The sequence below is a fragment of the Mastigoproctus giganteus genome, chromosome 6 (assembly GCF_048544385.1).
Source record: "Mastigoproctus giganteus isolate SK-2022 chromosome 6, ASM4854438v1, whole genome shotgun sequence".
Lineage (NCBI taxonomy): Eukaryota > Metazoa > Arthropoda > Arachnida > Uropygi > Thelyphonidae > Mastigoproctus > Mastigoproctus giganteus.
In genome coordinates, this window is record NC_143580.1 from 33,121,681 (window position 1) to 33,143,431 (window position 21,751).

Consider the following 21,751-nt stretch of genomic DNA (forward strand, 5'->3'; position numbering starts at 1 on the left):
CACAAGAAGCACGGCAAACTTCAAAAAAGTTTACCAGTGAAACTACATTACAAACATTTTTTACAACGCCAGAACTTCCAATATGACCCTGTTCGTGATTCAATTAGTGATTCTAAAGAAAAAAGGTCAGGTTACCCCCCCCCACTTCGGGAAGGTTTCAAGCTCCCGTGGGATTCAACTTCTACTCCAGACCATAACACCCACCGTCTGTTTACTGAGCAAGCAACAATACAATTGTCATTACAGCAAAGTACTTTTACTGGTAAATTTCATCGAACTTTTGCATGCTTCTCGTGCAGGCTTTCTTTACCTTAGCCTAATTTTTATTTAATTTATTGCATTTACTGCATTTACATACCTGCTTTCTGAATACTTTCAAGGGTAGGAAATCTCTTCTTGATTGCTGTGCTGACTGCTTGGAAAGTAAAAACCTGCAGCAAGAGAAGATATCTCCCTAAGGTTCGACGTATCATCCTACTGCGTGTATCTGATCCATGAACACTTGATGCTATCATCATGCATGCTCTAAAATTGAAATATTTCACAGAATATCAGTTTTTATTACTGTCATTAAAAGAATTAGTCATCCGTAATAAATAAGTTCACATTTGTAAATCATAAAATTCCATCATAAACTTTGTAAGAAAAGATATTCATCAACATTCCTACTTTGTAACATCAAAGTAGGCATGAAGTAAAGGTTGCAGGATCATACTGAACATAGGGATACTCTCAATTTTTAAGTTACATTAATACATTTCCACATATATTGTAAACATGCAATGAACAGATCATTACATATACAAAAAATGGTAAATTTTTTTCACATGCTGCATGAAGATTAATGTGTCCTGATACCACGGTGACATAATCACTAACATAGCATATCTAGCAACTACACTTTATAAGGAAGTGGATAAAGAAGCAAACTTATTCCTTATTTAGTGAACCAAATCAAGATTGTTTAATTATTTCAGGAATATCTGAAAGGAACTATCTGTGTGAATATTTACACTGGAGAGCCATTAGAGGGGGCACCATTGTGCAAAAAATATTTTTATACATATTTTTTATGGACGCAAGGTTATCCTCTTTAGGAATCTAGTGTGCACCTTGTTAAAAAAATGAACCAATTAAGATAAGGATAAGAAAAACCACTATTTTAATATAACATTAGTAAAATCTCTATTTCAGTATGTTAAAATAAAAATATATAAAATGTGTTTTTATTTTAATCTTATTTAAATAAGCAAAGGAATGAGGAATGCAACTCTTAGCTTTTTTACAAGTCTAAATACATGTATCTGAAAACAGCCCACATACAAGCAAAATTTGGTAATCCAAAAACACTTTGACCAGTGACCCCTGCCCAGGGTATCAGTTTATATTTTAGCTAGTCTTCTTAACATGTTTCACTTTCTTTTTACCTCAGGATATTAATTTTGATTATATATATATTTTCTGTAAAAGTTAAAATTCCCCATATTTTTGTTTCTCTTTAGGCAGAGTGGTTCGTTTATTTTTTCAGTTATGGACAGTTATGTCTGGGTATGGGCATAACATAGAGGACATGGTTGTTTGAAGTGACTCAGTGTGCTTCAACATTGTCACTGAAATGGTATAGGCTTAGCAGTTCAGTAGGGTCTTGCAGCTTATCCTCCCCCCCTCCTCAGAAGATAAGACACTCCTTTTCTTTCTTTTCCTTTATTTGATTTCATCTTCAGTTTAATCAAACAATTTTTATTTGAGAGCTTTTGGAGAAAACATTTTAGTATCTTAACAATGTATTTCAGCTTAGTTGCATTTATCTCTGACCATTAATGTTCAGTTAACTTTTTTTTTTTCCCAGGGATAACTTAAATACTTTCCAATGACAGCATAGTAGTTTTACCACTTGTGATTTGTTTGTAGAAGTTTTGGTTCAAATTCCATTTGAAACTGCTGGAGGAACACTTAAAGGCTTCATCAGGGCTGTAGTTAGGTGATCTCTGTAATGGTAGGTTTGTTCTCCATGAATTATTCCAGGTTTTTCAGCTCATGAACTTTTCCAGGGTTTTTCAGCCTGTGAATACATATGTACAGATGCAACATGGCCAAAATACTGATGAACAGTAAAACCAACAACAAGACAAGAAACTGTTAAATTGATTCCCTTGGCAGGTGTCACTGGTTGGATTGTTTTTCGATTGACAAATTTCATTAATATGGGGGCTGTTTTTAGATATTCAGACTTGGTATAAAGCCATGAATTATATTCTCCTCCTTTACATTCTTTAATTGACATTTCTTTACCATTCTTTACTGTACATTCCTCATCCCTTCATAAATTTTTATTTTATCTTATAAAGCATAGTATTTTTTTGTGTCCTTATTGTAATAGTTCACTTTTTTTTCAGGGTACCCTCTGTGTGTACAGTATTAGATTTCCAAAGAGAGTCCCCATATATGGTAACCTTGAATTTGTAAAAACTATGCATATGAATATTTTTGTTCAGTCCAGTGCAAAAATCTTCCACAATAAGTTTATCTGCTAATTCTCTAGTCTTTAATGCACATCAGTTATTTCCTTACCAAATTTTATACTCCTCTTACATGTTGAACTACACTTCTCAATAGTTAAGGAACAAACAGAAAAACATATGTAAATGAAGTAATATCTTTTATTAGATTATAACAAAATTGAGACACTGGTTTTAACAAATTCATAAAGATTGGAAAATTTTCAATCTGAGCTTAGAGGCATGCAAATAAGTTCATCAGCAATCCTTGGAAGAATGAATTTTTGATGTTGGTTTTGATTGTTGATGCATTTTCAGACACAATACACTTATGCCTTAATCGCTAAAGCAACTAAGACATAAGTGTAATGTGTTTGTAAATTTTGTGTTTGCTTTGGTTGGTTAGCTTGTTTTGCTGGATGGAAACTTTGAGTTTCCTGGGGATTAGGGGAAAGATCTTCCCTCACTTGAGACTGATAAATTCAGCCATGGTATGAAAAAAAAAAGCACATAAAAATTTCTCCCATCTTTCTGCAATTTAAATCCAGGCCTTTGCCACATGGTGTTGAGGAACAGCAATTGTATCTAATGTGCTGCAATGAGGGAAATTAGATATATAATCTTCTAGGTAGCATTACAAGTATGACATTGACTCTTTGTGCAGAGAATGAGGCTGTCAGTTAGTGCTGACAGTACCAATTTCTATTCTTGCATAAGAACCGACACAAGTTTAGTGGGTGGGATTTCTGAAAAGGGAGACTTGTGACTGGCAGCCAACCTGCCTAGAGTATCGCAGGCAGGCACTTTTTTGGAATAATGTTTAGGGACATGGCTGTTCATATATGGGTTATATTCATCTTTGGATGGTTCACTAGGGCAGCATGAGCTGGAAATTTTACAATATTAATACAGTATTAAAATGGCATAATGATGCAAGGAAGCAAACTTATCTATCAAAAAAAAAAAAAAAAAATCCTTATCACCCACTAATAAAATGAAAAGGCCATTGCCAAGGCAATTTTAATTATGGCAAGGATCTTCTTGTAAGATTATATTTGAATCACCAAAAACCCCAACCAATTTTATTTGGTAAAGGGGCAGCATATTTTATTTTTCATTCTGGCAGCCACAGGTGTTGCTGTGACCCTGATCAATCCTTACAACATTTTGCTGTGAGGCACTGAAAATCCTCAAGTCATTGAGCATGAATGAGACACCCCAAAAGTAATTTTTTGCCAATGTTGATGTACTGTTATTCTTGAAAAATTTTCTCCAATGTATATCTGTTTATTTACCCCTCACATCATGTGGCAGATTTCTGGAGAAAGCTATCTACTTTCATTGTCGAGACTATCATCCTGGTAATGAATTTTGGTGGAAGTAGCTGCGGCTGTTTTTCATGGTTTGGCCTTGGACCATTGGCTGTTTTGAACAAAACCATTAATGCTGAGGTCTATCTAGACACTCTGGATAGTAATGCATTACCTACGTTGTGCAACATATCAAGGAAGGTCCATACCTGTAGTGCTGTTTGCATTGTGATGAACTGATTTGAGGAAGTGAGCATCAAAAAGTTGGGCTGGCTGATTATTGGAAACTATAGGATTTTTGCAAAAAAACTGATGGAGAGTGTTCTATGGAGACTAGAGGCTGTAATAAAGGCTAAAGGTTTCAGCATACATTATTAGTTTTCTACAAAAAAAAGATATTTACAGATATGCAGGAGTCTAGATATTAGTGGTAAGGCAGTGTATAGGGGCCTCCTTGTTTGGGCTGTCTGATGTGCTGTTCTGCTATAATGTTATTTAGATTGCTTATTTTATCTTTGCCAGTTCTAGATTGGCTGAGAATTTTCTAATCCCAGAAATAAATTAAAAAATAATTGTTGCAATACCAAAGATGGATCCAGCTTTATGTTTTTTTTTTTTTTTTTTTGTGGGGGGGAAGGGATGACATCATGAAAAAATTGTTATTTTTAATGATAGTACAGAAACAAAAAATGGTTTTGTAATAATCTTAGGAGGATAATTCTCCAACCCCTGGATCTTCCTTTGTACAATACAAATGTCTGCAGTAACATTTTTTTAATGCCTCTTCAACAAAACATTTTTTATTTTTAAATATATTTTTGATTATTTACCTGTCAGGCCATGGTATGGCATCATACTGGTTCCACCAACGGCCCACTACTAGTGAAACATAAAAACCAAGGACAAATGATAGTGGTATCAGATCTGTAAATGTTTCGCAGAAGATGGTGACTTTCTCGAAGATTCTGAAATAAACCAGCAGTTTAATTAATAATTTAAAGCAGAACTTTGTTTATTAAGCAAATATACTGTACTGTACTGTACTGTACTGTACTGTAAATCACACTATTTTACGTAGGCAGGGGCAGGTTGTGGTTTGTAAACATCAGGGTCTTTGTTCTTATTGTTACCTCCTCCTCCCCCTCTAGATATTTTTGCCACAAGAACAAGCAATCTGATCCATTTGTATTTTGGAATAATTCTAAGTTTTTCTAGCTATAACTGTGGTTGCCATCCTGGACCCAACCATGAATTCACAGACTCCATTGCAATTTATGAAGATTAATGGTTGTCAGTATGGATTCTGCCAGTGTAAATCCACACGGGATCTCTTGGTTTCTGTCACTCATCTTTGACAAATTCTAAAGAAAATTAGGGAAAAAAATTCAAGATATAGTTCTAGATATTACAAATAATTGATCATGCTTAGCATAAATGCTTTGTAGTTAAACTCTAATTCTACAGTCAGTGGTTCCCATCCTTAGGTCATGTTTAAAATAACAGTTGAGTATCTATTTTATGTGTGTGTGTGTGTGTGTTTTCTTATTGCTGAAAACTGCCTGAAAGCATGTGTTCAAATACTATTTTCTTTGTAATTAAATGGGCATTGTCAGGACAAATTGTTGAAGTGATGACAGTGGAAAAAAATTTTTAAATATGAATATTTATCATCAATAACAGACTCTGATGAGACTTAGAAAGAAGTGCACATTTCTTTAATTGAATTAATGTTAAATTTCCAATTTTTATTGGCATAAACACATTATAAATGTCACTTCTTTTGCATCCAAAAAATCTAGTCTTTCATGCTTACAGCATTAATTTTCATTTGATCAGTGAACAGCTGTTGGCTCGCTACAAATTTAAAATTCATCCTACGATGGAATATTATTCCATCATCAAAGGGATGTGTTTAAAACTCTGAATAAAATTCTGAATCCAAAAAACATGGCCGGATTACCCAATGATTCCTTTCCCACTCACTCATTCACTCTATTTCCTGGCCATCACATCTAATACAGTTTGAGCTCAAATCTTGTCTTGACAGGAAGAATTTTAATGGCCTTTTTTTTCACATTTTTTTCAAAGGGCAAGGTACATTGTTCTCACCTCCCTTTTTTTCTCCCTCCATAAACTTGGGTTCTGCATCCAGTGCCTTCATGGTTAGCACTGGTTATCATAACTATCCTTCTACACTGAAAAATACCTGGGTTTGAATCTTGACAGAGAACGTTATTGTTTTTTTGTTTTTTTCACAACATAGCCATGAGTAAAGGCAGCATAGTTTTGTGTCCCTGAATCTTTCATCCTGTACAGGTCATGTTATTACAAACACAATACACTAACTTTTCATAGCTGTAGTTGTTTTGGGTGCTTAACACACCATTCCATTCCATTTTTATCCAGAAAACAGGAAACTGACCACAGAATAAATACAATTGAACACACAATATACAGTACTGACCGATCGTTGCCTGATTTTCCTTGACAAAAAAAATCCAAACACCAAACCAAATTATACCTATTTGCAGTGCTTTTTTTGTAAAAAAATAGGTGCCAGTACTCATTCTTTGCTATGAGGAAAAATTGAAAATTAAAAGGATATGAAAAGTACTCTGAAAAATTTTTTTTCCTGATATTATTACTTTAGTAGTAATGTTTTTGAATTAAGAACAATAAATTTAGTATATTAACACAGTTTATTAAGCATAAATTTATTATTCAAGTATATAAAAAAATAATTAAATGTGTTGTTGTTTGTTATTTGGTTTTTAGGAGCATTAACAACTAAGGCCATATTGCTCCAGGGATATGCGGTGGTCATTCCCTGACCTTTCTGCATCCTCCGTATTTGGTGGTCACAGGCTTGAACCCTGGTCTAATCAAGAAGTGTGTGCTATGCACTGCTACTCCTGGCTACGGAGGCGGCCAATTAAATGTGAATAAAATAAGTAAATAAATCGGTCAACTAATAGTGCTGGGCACTCCAGATGAAAGGGTCCATAGTCACGAATGGTTGTTAGTGTAGTATCTCGAATAGAGAGCTTTATGGTAACTGAAAAAAGTTTCCAGTACCACCGCTTGGCCTAAAACCAAGGAACTAACGAAAACATTGTCTGTTTGAGTGTTTCCAGTTGTTGTTGTGAATGACAAGAGTGGGAGAAGCAACTCCGACTTCTTCCTGGAGAAACGGTTAAACTCTTGGGAGAGAAGCGACTGGGAGGTGAGGGCTGTGCAAGGCTCCGCGCAGGTGCCTACCCACCACCAGCGTCTCAACACTGACTCTGAGTACCTCCTGGCTGGGACAACTCTGGCTTTGAAAATTTTTAAAAAATAATTTTTGGCCTCAAAATTTATAAATGACCTTTATAGAATTATTAACTAACTATTTAGCAACCTTTTTGTTACCAAAAGGAGAGTTGCTTAGTACAAAGAAGCTTGCTATCGAAGTGCAATATATATATTTTTTTAATTTTAACATAAAAAGTAAATGATAGATTTCAATCGGAATAGTTTTCCCGTGTTAAGCATCGAATAATGCATAGCTAATGTGATTTTTAAATTCTTAGCTCCATTACGACAGAAATAGAAGGGGGGACACGAAAATTGCTCACATTTTCCTGTCTGGTGCGCCATTTTTAATTTTAAAATTATATTTTAAACCTACTCGTTGAGCTCTTTCCAATGGTGTATAATAAGCTATTTATTATTGTTTGTCCCCCCCACATTTTACCCCACCATTTCTTAGATAAATTTTTGTCAACAATGATCAATATGGCATTATCTTGGCCCACATGATATCCAAACCCATGCAAAATTTTGAGTCAATAGGTTCAGTGGTTCCAGAGATACAATGCTGCGACAGACAGACAACAGAGTGACATTATAAGGGTCTTTCGTTAGACTATGGACCCTAAAAATAATAAGTAAAAATAAATAACATAAGTAAAATTAATTTCATAAAGTTTTTGTGTGTCGGTTGCTGAATGATGTTTCCGAAGCAGCCACGAATCGACATATTTTGCTGGATCGAAGCGGGTTAGCGGGGACCTGCAATTTTAAGAAACAGTAGGGAAGAAACTATTTTTGTCATCAACGAAGCTCTTGTTGGGCTGGCGATCAGATTCATTTTTGAAAATCGTCGTTCACATTCACTCGATGAAATTGGTATCGCACTCAGAGCGTCCATCAAATACTTCTATTCTTCCGAACCATTTTTCAATTAGGTATTCCCGAAATCCACGGATTGTATCTCTTTCATTTAACTGTAACCTAATTGACAATTTTCTAACTTCTTTTTCACCAAATGCCAACAATTCATGTTTAGAAGGATTAATACTTTCGTTGTTCTCGTTTTCCTTCTCTCGTCATCGATGTTGTCATTAGTTCCTAAATCTGAATTTTTTTCTTTTCTTTTTTTTTTTTTTTTTTTTGAAACTGTCCAAAATGTTAGTGTCATTCGGATATTCGATACTGTACTGTGATTGTGTAAACAGAGATAGGGAAAATTTGCGGAAAAATGTGGATAAAACACATCCGCGAAAAAACAGATGATTATTTTTCGGGGTAAAAGATCATCGCTCTCTCCTAATTCTCGAACGGGGCACTTACAATTGATTCACAGCGGTGCCCGCCCGGAAAGTCAACTAAATCAGCATAAAGAAATCTAACTTTGGGTTTTTTTTTAAATATGGCTCCAGTACGGGAAAAGTTTGAACACCACCAGTAGAAGGTGGACTAGAGCCCATTGGGAATACCAATTGATCTGCTTACGGTTGACCAGCGCGACACCTTCTCCATATGTGGGACAGTGGTCGGATGGGTTTTACCAGGTACCACTAAGTTGTAGAATGGTAATCCCTTCAGCTCTCTTAATTCGCGCAGCAGCACTAATTGCCTAAATTGCTTGAAGGCCAGAAATGCGAACTGTGCGTACCGAGTTAATTCTCTCTGTTCACTATACGAAAATTTTCTTCGCTCAACGGAAAGTATTTTAAATGTAACTTCCAAGGGGAATTCAAAATAATTCGCTATAAAAGGACTTCATTAAACAGAGGTCCCACTGAGTAATTTAGAATTATGAAAATGGTTATACAGTTTTATGTAGAAAATATCTTAACAATAGACAGTGAAAAATGCAAATTTAGTTAAATAATTTTAAGCCTATTTGAATAGTAGGTAAACCTATGGAAAAAAAATTTACGGAATATTAAAATTTCGAAGTGCATCGCATCCAAATGTCACACGTCGCTGTTAATAAAGGTGCCGGTACGCCGTACCGTCCCAAAAAAAAGCACTGCACACACATTCCGTTTCTCCCTGTACGCCTCTTCCAGATGTTTATCCGTACACACTTCTAAATTACATCCGTTATTATACTACTTTCTTCCAAGCTATTCAGAACATATGCATTTACCCCAGGGGCTCACATCTGGTGAGTATGGGCTTGGCACACCCAGGGTCCTGAGCTGGATATCATCATTCTTTCTTTTCTCTCTCTCTCTCTCTCTCTCTCTCTCTCTCTCTCTCTCTCTCTCTCAGGGTACTCAAATTTTTTTTGGCTAAGCCTCAGGCTTCCTTGCACAATATGGCTAATGGTGATAATAATAATAATAATAATCAACCAAAACAGTTCAACTGCTTATGCTCTGTTGAACGACTTTTCTCTCTGTGAACATTTCCACTTACAGAATTAAGTCTGGTGGGGTTTTTTTTTTTTTTTTTTTTTGACTTCTCAGCCTATCCAGAATATTAAAGTGCTGTATATTTAAAACTGGGAATCAGTAACCCCAGAATAACGTATCAACTCTGTGGTACTACACTTACAGTGGTAAAGAATGTAAAGGACCTGGGGGTATTTGTGCAGGCAGATATGAAGTTTTCTGAGGTCTGCAAGAGTAGCTCATGGTGTCTTGTCAATGATATACAGGAATTTTTCTAGCAGGATAAGGAGGTGATTATCTTGATAGGAAGAATTTTAATGGCTTTTTTTTTTTTTCAAATTTTTTTCAAAGGGAAAGGTAGACTGTTCTCACCTCCCTTTTTTTCTCCTTCCATAAACTTGGGTTATGCATCCAGTGCCTTGTATAATGAAATGGTCAGGCCACACCTTGAGTACTGTATACAGGTCTAGAGGCCTCATTTTAAGAAGGATGTGGAGCTGTTGGAACGAGCACAGAGAAGGGCGACAAGATTAGTGAATGGAACGAAGGGTTGCTCTTACAAAGAAAGGCTTAAGTTTTGCAGATTACATTGTCTGGAGACTAGGCACCTGCGAAGTGATCTGATTGAGGTGTATAAAGCCTTGAATGGTTTGAGCATGCTCAATGCTGATGGGATTCTTCCTCTTGTTCAGAATAATCACCTAAGAGGGCATAAATTCAAATTGAGGAAAGACTGTTGTAGGATAGATGTGCGGAAGTTTTCATTTAGCCAGCGGAGTAGTTGATTGGTGGAACAGACTTTCATCTTTTGTTGTGGAAGTTGATAGCCTAATTAAATTTAAAGCTGAGCTGGACAGGTATTTGGAATGAACGGAGGGGTGAAATCGGAGTGGTTTTTTTTTTTGGCTGATGCTACATAAGCTTGCTTTCTTGCATCATATGCCTCTATTAAGGCTAGCAGAGTGCTGTATATTTAAAACTGCAAAAAAATAAAAATAAATAATTAAAATCTCTGAAAAATTGGCAATGTTATTTAAGATTTGGGTCGAAATAGGCAAGAAATAGTGAAAAATAACAAAAGGTGAATCTTTCAGTGGAGAATCAAAAAAATTTGGGAATTAAAAAGACACTGTACAGCATACCCTAGCGATCCATTAGGAACCAACATGTACGACTATCTAATTACTGACTTGAAACAATGAGAGTGAAATCAAACTGTTAGCTGATGGACACCGACATGGACCTTTTAAATGCACGCCATAGAACTGACTATATGGCCATACTCTAAACTGACTGGAAAGTGACAAACCATTTGGACGAACTGACCTAGCATAATTGCTCAACAAAATAATGTTTCCAATGAGAGATGCAGGGAATTGAAACCACTGGACTTAAAATTGCATCCTGAGAATAACAACACCTACCGGATGGATCAATACCCTCAGGACCCACTGAGAATTGACATATACTACTATCAATTACTGACTTGAAACAATGAGAGTCAAATGAAACTGTTTTCCTGACGACCTTACCTTTCATTGACCAAGCGCGATCTTACAAGACCGGATGTGTCGTACTTCGATCGGGAGCCAGCACAGCTACTGGAGATTGCACCATGGTTGTCCTTGAGAAATGGAAACTTAGACCATTAACTCCTAACTGTGACTTAGTCCTATTAGAGACAATTAAACTGGACCTGACCTCTCAAGACAAAGGCCATTCATAAGGCAAGGAAGACCCAAGAAACACCTAAGGGAGGAAAAATAACACTAAATGCCAGTCTCCTGAACATACTTCTTGTCTGGGATCATGAATCCATTACCTGACAGTGACTGTTGACATTGGCTACTTGAATGGGGTGCTCTAGCCCAGTTCATTTTTAATCCTCATACCTTGGGCAGGGCAAAGTGACGGTTTTCTGTCCCTTGCCCTTCCCCACTCCCCTGTTTTCTCCTGGTGGGGCTTTCCCCACTGACCAGTTTGGGATTGTCTTCTCTATCATCTCCATGTTTCTATCTGTCCCCCATCCTTCACACTCTACCCCTACTCTAACTTGTTGCATTTTTTTGTTGTTTTACTTTATTTATTATAATTTTTATTTTATTTTTTTATTTTTTAGGGCCTTGCCACTGAAATCTTCGGAAATTGTGTGGCAGGTACTGCCAAAGTACTTAAGCGATCCCTCTATTGCCTGACTTGCCTCCTCTCGGCTGTGTGGGCAACGGGGGGGGGAGTTCCACTAGGGGTCCAACAGCTAAATGGTCAGAAAAACAACATAAGATGACACTACACAATGCTAACACACACACATTCACTTTTTAAACCTGTGGCCTTCACAGAATTCTGTGATACACAAACAGAGTACACAATGCAGAGATGGGGAACCCCTGGGGGAGTTAGACATCGAACACTTTACCCTTTTTCCCCACAGCATTGTCCACAATGGGATGTTATTCCGAAAATGGCATATTCCTGATATACTCTTGATACTCTCGAACGGGGATAGTGCAATTTCTGTACCATCTCCGCGATAGAGTGACCCATGCATCAGGCACCCACTATCATCCCTCCTTCAAAGTCTGATAACTCACGACATTTATCCATATTTACATAAAATTACCATATATATGAATGCAGTGTATTTATATACCTGCCAACCGGTGGGTTTATTCACTAGCGAGAGGGGTGACAGCGTCGCATTGCCCAGGAACCAGGTATCCAACGAATTCTGTCCTTTCAGTGTTCTAGGGCTTTAAAAGCATCAGCAACTAAGGTCATATTGCTCCGGATATACTGTCTGTAAATTATGTGTTCTGAGGTCAATTTTCTGTTTGTTGGATAAAAAGCCAGTTTCCGGGAGATAAAAACCATTCAAACCTCGCCTGAGACCGACTAACTCAACCACGTTGTGAAAAATTCCGTTATCGAAGGAAATCAAAATCAGTCTTTTCCACCCGATGTGGGAAGACAGCGATCCTACTAACTGTACTACCTATGAGGACTCTCTTTTTGGTGCATTGAGTCCAAAGCTGCACTGCTGTTTTGTATAAAAATTGGTTACAGCACCGCAGATGGGAGTTGCTTTCCCACCCGCAACACAGTTACCCCTTCTAACTTTTATCCATTTCGACCTTTGAAAATATCTGCAGGAAATCAATCTGATGACAACGGTGAAGTTAAAAGGTGTTTCAAAAGCTGGGTGGAAGGTAATATCCCTGAATTTTACGAGAAGTAGATAAATACGCTATTCAAAGAGTAGTAGATAAATACGCTATTCAAAGAGTAATAAATAAATACGCTATTCATTAGGTTTCATTTTAATATTGTTAAATGTATTTTTACAAAAGGCATCCGTTTCCTAACGTTTCAAACCTTCTTCTGTCACACCGCTAACTTCCAGCATTTCCTGCCAATGAAATTGCAGAGCTTTTGTGCATTTGCCTGAGACGCTGTAACGAGAGATGGTTGTAATGTGATCTTGTTGCCCACTAGACGTCTGTGATGTTACTTTATCAGTAGTAGCAGACTTTCATGAAAGTCAAAATTCAAACCAAAATCTCTTGGGACTATCAGAAACGATGACTTGTATGTTATCTGCAACCTTTCTGGCACGTTCCCTACAAAATATGCACCACTGTACCTCAGGAATTTTTGATTGACAAAGGTTAACGAATTCAATGAAAATTTAGGCAGTCTACAAAAAAATTTTACATAGTTATGATTGTAATTTTCTTTAAAAAAATAATAATCCTTGAGCCAATACTCACTTCTTTTGAGGAGTTGTTAAAACATAGCGATACATTGTGCTGAGGGTATAATACAAAATAATGTAAAGTAACAGTTCACGCCATAAGAGTCTGTAAATGCTGCCTTTCCACCTGAGGAGTAACTTGGTAAATCCACAGAAGCGAGTATTCGCAACATCAAGGGAGTAGGTCACTGTCATTGTTCAGTAATCATTTGTTCGATGTATTCAAGAGGTATCTCCTGCCAAAGAAGCTTGAAAAGGCAGTTTTAGATTAAATGATGATCCTGCAGAGAGTAATTATTAAATCAGTGATAGAAACATCAATTCTTTTCATTATATATTTTGAAATAACTATTCTCATATATAGAATGTTTAAAAGATAAGAAGATATGAAAATCACTGCTGAAAATTCACATAGATTAAGGGAACTTGAAATGAAACTTCTGTAGGAGGCATTTTTTTTTTTTTTTTTCACCTGGTAAGTTAGACTAAAAAAACTGTATTCTTTACCCGAATAAGGGAACTCGAATTCTTTTCTATTTTTTTTTTTTTTTTGGGCCAAGGGAAAAAACATTGTCTTCAATTAAAATTGGTATTATATTTTTTTTGTGTTGTGAACCGGATTAAACGACCACTGCTGCATCGTGTCTCATCAAGAGCCATTATGTAAACAAAAATTAATTTCTTTCCTCTTCACACCGCATTAGGTGCTGCACACATTATCGCATCTACAAAAATTTCTGTTCATAACTGAGATACTTGGGAACCATCTTCCGCACATTTACTATGCTGAAGGTACTATCATGGATGATGGTTTAGGCAGACCATATGATTGATGTCCATCTGTTGTATACTGGTCTGCCCTGGCGACGTTTTATCTACCAAGACAACATTGTCTTTAATGAAAACTGTGTGAGTTTGTCCTAAGCAATGGTCAAATTTCATGTTTTCAAGTTTTTGTTCTTTCTAGTAACGATTCGTGCACACGTACACACTTGTCAATGTACATCTTTTCCAAATGTCAGTGAATTTATGGAAAGAAAGCGACACCCCTCTACTATAAGAAACTAAATGACACCGTATTACTTATTTTGTTTCTGTGCCTCACTCCCACATACATACAGGACAGCAAACATGCCCTATTGTTCAGTAGAAGCATTGATACCAATTTACACCTAATTTAAAATTGAACAATCAAAATCTCATTTTGATTTATTATTATTATTATAAAAGAAAAACCTTTTTCTCCTTTATTGGATTTTGTACTGCCCCATGATGGGTACTGGTACCAAGTGCATAGGGTGGTTGGTTTTGTACGTTTACTATTATTATTGTTACTGTTGTTCCAGGAACTATCTTACAAGTGTTCAGGATCGCGACTTTCTGAAGTTTTATGTAAATGTTCTCTGGGAGGCCTATTGCTGCTAGGTTCTTATGAAGGCTCTTTGGCACCATGCCGGTGGTTGTAACGGTAATTGGGATGGCCATTACTTGTTCCATATGCCGCATATCTTTGACTTCCTGTCTTAGGTCTGAGTACTTCCTGATGATTATTATTATTGTTGTTGCTCTTATATTATTTCTCCCTGATTGGGGAACTCCACTCCGTGACGGGTACTGCTACCAAGTACAAAGGGTGGTTGTAATGTCTGGTGTTACTGTTGGTAGAGGAAATCTCTGACTATCCTACAGGTGTTCAGGATTGCAACTTTCTGGAGTTCCTTGTATGTATTCTCTGGGAGACCTATTGCTGCTAGGCTGCTATGTAGAGTTTTTGGCACCATACCGGTGGTTCACACGATGATCGGGATGGTAGATATTTATTGCATATGCCACATCTCCTTGACCTCATGTCTCAGGTTCGTGTACTTCCTAATTTTTTCCTCATGGGTTTTCTGGATATTGCTAGTGTTGGGCCCGCTATGTCAATCAGGTAGGTAACCTTTTTCATCTTGTCCACAAGGGTTATGTCCGGTCTGTTGTGCGGGATGGTCTTATCCGTTATTATGGCGCCGTCCCAGTACAGCTTGTGGGTTCGGGTCTCTAGTACTGCCTGGGGTTCGTATTGTAGTTTGGTACACTTTCTTTAGTCAACTGGTATTTCCTCGCTAGCTTCTGATGTATTATCCTGGCTACCTGGTCGTGTCTATGAGTGTACTCAGTCTAGGTGATCACCTTGGGCCCGCGATGTGTTGGATCGTTTCTGAGACCAGGTGGCATCGTCGACATGTGTCATCTGACATTCCCGGCTCCTTTGCGGTGTATTTTCTATAGTTCCTGGTGTTGATTACCTGGTCTTGGATGGCCAGCATGAATCTTTCAGTCTCGGGGAAGAGCGTCCCGCTTGTAAGCCATGCATTGGAAGCAATGTTATCGATGTGATCTTGATGGAGGTCATTGTAGTGTCTGCCATGGAGTTTCTTTGCCCATCTTTCTAACTTCGTTTCTTGTACCGTCTGGGCGGGAGGGGGTTCCTCGCTTAGGTTGAGTGGGGTATACCACTTATCTATCTTCCTTATGGCCTGGTGGAGTGATGCTGTGTTGTTCTCGAAGTAATCCTTCAGGTTAACTATTGCTGTTTTCTGTTGCTCTATCAAATCTATCAGGCCCCTTCCTCCCTCTTTCCGACCTATTGTTAGTCTCTCCACTGCTGGCTTTGGGTGGTGTTGGCGGCTCTTGGTCATCATTGTCCCTGTCTTTCGCATGATATCTTCTAGCTCGGTGTTAGTCCAATCTATGACCCCGAAGGTGTATGTTAGTACTGGAGCTGCATAGGTGTTTATGGCTTTAACTGTGTTCCCTCCGTTCCATTTTGCTTTCAGCAGGATTCTGAGTCTCTGATGATATTTTTCGGTCAAGCACTTCTTGATTTCCTTGTGCTCTAACTGTTCGGCCTACATCATCCCTAGGTATTTGTCGGTCTCTCCTTCTGTCATAGATTCGATCTCTTTACCAGTCAGCAGCTAGTAGTTTCGGCCAACTAATTTTCCCTGGTGCAGTGTGTGGTTTAGCATTTGTCGAGACCAAATTCCATCCTGATGTCCTTTCTGAATTATTATTATTATTATTGTTTGGTATTATTCGCTTATTGAGGTGGTCTGTGACTTGCCACAGGATTCGGTTAGGTCCTTTGCTTTGAGACAAAGTATTCAAAGTATTTTATTATATTTTTTTGGCGGGCTTCAGGGTTTCCCCTATTCACCGCTGAAAGTAATCTATACATTGGGTACAATTTATAATGATTAATTGTACATACAAGTACAATGATTAGTTATACATAAAGAGTACAATGGTTAATTATACATAAAAAGACTATATACAATGGTGGTACATAAAAATTCTATATACAATGGTGGTACATAAAAAGACTATATACAATGGTGGTACATAAAAATACTTTATACAATGATGATACATAAATAAATACTGGGCTTCGGAGTCCAGCAGACTGATCAATACATCAGGTAAGAGTAATTCAAAGAGACAGTCTAGCATTTTACTGAACCTCAGGAGCAAGAATTCTTTTCCTCCGTTTAAACAATTTCTCTGCATAGGTGGAGAAGGCAGTATAATATTCGGAACAGTTAACCAATCTTGGCAGTTCGGAGCAGTCAAATACATTTGTGAGAATTTGAAAGTCCAGTCTTAAATCATCGTACAGAGGACAATGAAACACGAGGTGCTCGACAGTTTCTTGAGCACCACAACTACAGAGAGGAGTGTTACTTATTCCTAGTGAGAACAATTTAAAGTTGAGACTTCCATGACCGGTATATAAAAACGTGACATATAAACCAGGATTGAACCAGTCCATTTTCTTGTCGTAATCAACAACCTCGGGAAAAAACTTAAAGGTCTCCCTACCCAAAGTAGAGGTAGACCAGGTATTTTGCCATGCTCTACAACATTCATTTCTCATTCTTTTAATGTCTACCTTTTCTTGCAAGTCAGTATTATACGTTATACCATTTACAACCGCAGGAACATTTTTTCTTCTACAATATAAAAGATAGTGTAACGTTACTTCATATTGGATTGGCAGTCGATGACTGAGGACCTGGAGAGCAGCTGTAGAGACAGTTCGACAAGCTCTACTTACAGCGAGAAGAAAGAATCTTTGTGCTTGTGTAAGATATTTTTGAACAAGGGAGTTACCGATTCTGTATCCCCAGGCCCCAGCAGCATAACACACAATTGGTATAAATACACAAGAGTAGTATAATTTAATGGAAGATTTCTTTACACCAAAAGTACTCCTGGTAATCTTAATAATTTTATAGGTCATAGCTTTTATTTTCTGAAGTACATATTTTGCGTGGTAATTAAAATTAAGACGGTCGTCAAGATAAATTCCTAAGTATTTATGCTGCCGAGTACTCCTAATCATTACTCCATTCAACTTAATAACAGGTGGTCTATTCACATCAAGAGAGCCCTTTAGCAGCATTTGTTTTGTTTTATTAGTCGAGATTTGAAGTTTATGTGTTTGACACCAGATATCCAAGTCCTCTAGAACTTCATTTGCTCTGCACTCTAGCTCCCGGCGGGAATTACCAAAAATCAGAATAGCAAGGTCGTCTGCGTAAGCTATCTGAAGGATGTTGTCTCGATCAACCGCGAGCCACCCATCAAGGACCATGTTCCAGCACACAGGGCCAAGAACAGAGCCCTGAGGGCAGCCCCTAGAAACAGATCTGGAGACAGAGCAGAATCCTGAGGAAACTGTGATGCTACGAGAATCAAAGTAATTCGAAAGGAGACGGTAAATAGGAGCAGATACCTCAGCCTCTCTGGACCTCGCCAGGACACTTGGCCACCAAATAGTGTCAAATGCCCCTTGGAAATCAACAAAGAGACCGAGGACATATTTAGAATTGGAATTTTGAACAGAACTCAAGATCTGACAAATAGCATCAACAGAAGACCTTCCACGTGTAAAGCCAAACTGAAGTGGGGAACTTAGGTTTCTGTCTAAATAATAATTTAGAAGACGAGAAACAATTAATTTTTCCAAGACTTTGCCAAGGATGGGCAGTAGTGCAATGGGCCTGTAAGAGGCCAGATCATTGGAGGGTTTGTCAAAGGACTTAAGCAGGAGTTTAAGTCTAGCCTGTTTCCAAGCCAGCGGGAATAATCCTGAAGACAGACAAGCATTCAAAAGATTTAATATAATTAATGGACAATTTTCCCAAAATCTTTTAAGTACAGAAACCTCAAGGAGATCCTGTCCAGGACATTTACCATCCCTTAAGGTTGAGATAGCAGATTCCAACTCCGTATCCGTAAATGGAGCTTCGGTTCGGGGCCCTTGGTAAGATAAATGATCTAATCTCATTGTAGTTTGGATGGTGTTTTCACAAGAAGCAGTGTCCTCATGGAGCAAGCCGTCCAAGATAGCATTTATGGACAAACTCCAGTCCAGGGTTTCGTTACCATTTACAATAATAGAAGAAAGAACATCGCCGGGATGAACCTTGTTAGTAACAAGTTTGTAGGGTAATCCCCACGGATCTTCATTTATGTTATGCTGAACAAACCTTGCCCAGGCAAGTTTCTTCTCTTGGAAAATGGTATTGAAATAACTCCTTCTATTGGATTTATACAACTCGCCAAGTCTGTCAATCTCATCTCTGGGCCTGTTAGCGCTCTTTGCTCTCTGAAAATTACGACGAGCATTTTGTAAGTTTCTTCTGAGAATTGTGAGATTTGGGGTCCACCATGAAACACTATTCATTTTTCGTTTTTTCTTTTTTAGAGTGGACTCACAGACGGTGGTTAGCATCTCTTGAACTCTAGAAACCTGCATATCAGCAGGAAGCGAACCAAGTTGGACGATTATTTCTTCTGAAGTAAGCTCTTGAGCCTTTACATCAAAGATATTCCAATCGATGTGTTTTGTCTTAAACCGCGGGAAGTCAAAACAGCACCTAACAACCCTAGGATTGTTGTTTGGACTGATCATAAACGTGATGACATTGTGGTCGCTCGAGCACCACGAAGTATGGCTAAGCCAGTTGGAAATGCTATAACCAAGAGTAGAGTTTGAAAGGGTAATGTCAATATAAGATTGACCCAGAGAAGAAACAAAAGTTGGCGGATGGCCCGGGGTATTCCACAGAGTGAGGTTATTAGACTGAATAAGCTCCTCCAAAAGCTCACCTTTAGAGTCTGTAGTAGGACTATTCCAAAGCTGGGAGTGAGCATTAGCATCCATCATAAAAATGATGGGAAAACCAGTTAAACGGATCAAAACGTCTTCCATGTAATTTAGAAATGGCTCTATGGCCTGCCCAGCCTGACTACATTGAGCATACAGAGAAACCACATAAATTTTTCCAAAACGGCCTTCCAAGCATGCGCATGCGGCATGTGTGGTGCAAAGACTAGAAATTTTTGTTACAGTAATGAAGGGGTCGGCAACAACCAGAGCCGCCCAAACCCTGGTGGCGTTACCACGGTCACCGACCGTAACAGGGTTTGAAGTAATAATACGACAGCTGAGAGGGAGGCCCTTGACCACACCCTTATAAGAATACAGTTCTTGTAACCCTAAAAGTTGAAATTTGTGTTGGACCATTAACTTAGAAAGATCACTTAAAACCGATAAAGATCGCTGACAATTTAACTGTAAAGTATATATACAAGACATTTCAGAGTTAGGTAAAGTCGGTCCGAATTTTTGTTACCTCTTGGGCTTTCACAAATTCAGGGCACTTAACGTCCTTGAAGGAATGGTCCGCATTCTTCTTCTTAAGCCGACAATTTGGGCAAACAACAGGTTCCTCCATTTTAGGACAGTCTTGAATTTGATGACCCAGGTCACCGCAATGTCCGCAGGTAAACTCGGACTGGTGGCAGTTTTTAGCCGAGTGTCCGTAGCCAAGACATTTAAAACAGCGTGATGCTGTGAAAAAATCCTTCATACCATGGACGGACCATCCGACAAAAACCTTGCAATTTGAAGCCAAAAACGCTTTCCTAATTTTATTTGGGATCTCAAGAACCCAATGTTGATTGTTTTTGTTCCGAGACCTGATTTTAAAGCGAACCTTAACAGACTCGAAATCTTCCTGGGAAATCCCATGATCTACAAGGTTTTTATTGAATACGTCCTCCAGAAAATCAGAGTCATTGACATCTTTAGGTATGTCATATATTATGACAGTGGGATTTAATTTTTTAGGGGAATCCACAGAGAATTTTAACTCCTTGAACTTAGGGCAGGATTTAAGTTTATTTAGATCCTTGCTGTTGTCAGTTTCGATTAGAACTCCCTTTTCTCTTATTTTTCTTATTGATTTAATCTTTAATTTTTTAAATTCAGGTTTAAGACTTTTAGAAATTTCAGCTTTAACTTCCTCACTAGTTTTACAATTACTATCTGCATTTGCTTTAACTATGAGTACGTGCTTTGTTTGGACGTCCGATAAGTTAACAATACTCTGAGATTGTTTGCCAGCGCCTAAGGCAACCACACCCGAATAGGTGGGAGCCGGAACGGTTGGCAAGACATTTTGTTGTTTCCTCTGAATTTTAAAATCATTTAATTTTGTTCTTAACTTTTCATTCTCTATAGTTAGATCTATCACTAACCTTTCCATATTGTTCCAATTTTTGGACATCTCGACAAACATAAGAGGTGTCACAGTAGAGCTCTCGATAAAAACATCAAGCATATTTGCTTTCAATCCAAAAAGATAGTCCAGAATAGCTGAGCTACCAGTTTGTTCACAATCTTGAAAATCATTAAACGTATTAGTAGAGTTTAAAGGTCCTTTTATAGGGGGAAATTTGTCTTCCAGTGTTTTTTCCATCATAGCTGGAGGTTCCTTGAAACTGGTGTCTGCAACTTCAGAGAAAGTCAATTCACCAGACAACTCGGCTATTGAAACACTATAATCCGACATTTTGGACGACAGAAATTTGTATGGGGGAGGATCGTAAAGCTTTCCAGGAACACGAACCCTCTGACCTTGATTCGGGCTGCAATCCAGTAGGCAGAAATCCGAACTGCTGAAAACGACGATCTTCTACTGCAGAACGTGCTTGGTTCGATTAAACTTACACACAATTTGAAAGCGTTAGAATAAACGGATCCGGGATATACTCACCTCGGGAGAGGTAGAACCATTTGGCCGTTGCACTGTAACATGTGAGAACCTTTTAACATTCACTTATAACATAAAAATCGAGTGACAATCAGGAGCACTTAAAACAACCGCTTCACCGTATCCTTTGCTTTGAGACAAACAAAATGACAGTAATAAAACAATATCTTATACGTTTTATTACGAATGTTACTTTTTTTTAAGATGATGCAGTTTTTTTGTCCGCCACTGTAGATCCTAATGTAATAGTCCATGACAGTTTGATTCCTTTTGTTTTTGGTCCCAATCTTACTGATGTAAATGTGCTATTCTTGCTCCAAAAAATGACGAGTGTGAAAGAACCAATTTAGAAGTTTTACAAATGATGCCTGGTGAATCATTACAATATAAGAGTGCTAACACAATTATATCTGAAGACACCGAA

General features: G+C 37.8%; 1 protein-coding gene across 1 annotated transcript in view; it reads right to left on the reverse strand.

The window, feature by feature from the left end:
* Nucleotides 1–13,417, reverse strand: part of LOC150084143 (bestrophin-2-like) — a 66,509-nt gene extending 53,092 nt beyond the window's left edge. The window contains exons 1-3 of the mRNA XM_090375062.1: nucleotides 13,239–13,417; nucleotides 4,639–4,773; nucleotides 359–525 (exon numbers count right to left, since the gene is read on the reverse strand). Of these exons, the coding sequence (XP_090231188.1) occupies nucleotides 359–525; nucleotides 4,639–4,773; nucleotides 13,239–13,417 (481 nt within the window). The remainder of the gene's footprint in view (nucleotides 1–358; nucleotides 526–4,638; nucleotides 4,774–13,238) is intronic.
* Between the last annotated feature and the right edge of the window lie 8,334 nt (nucleotides 13,418–21,751).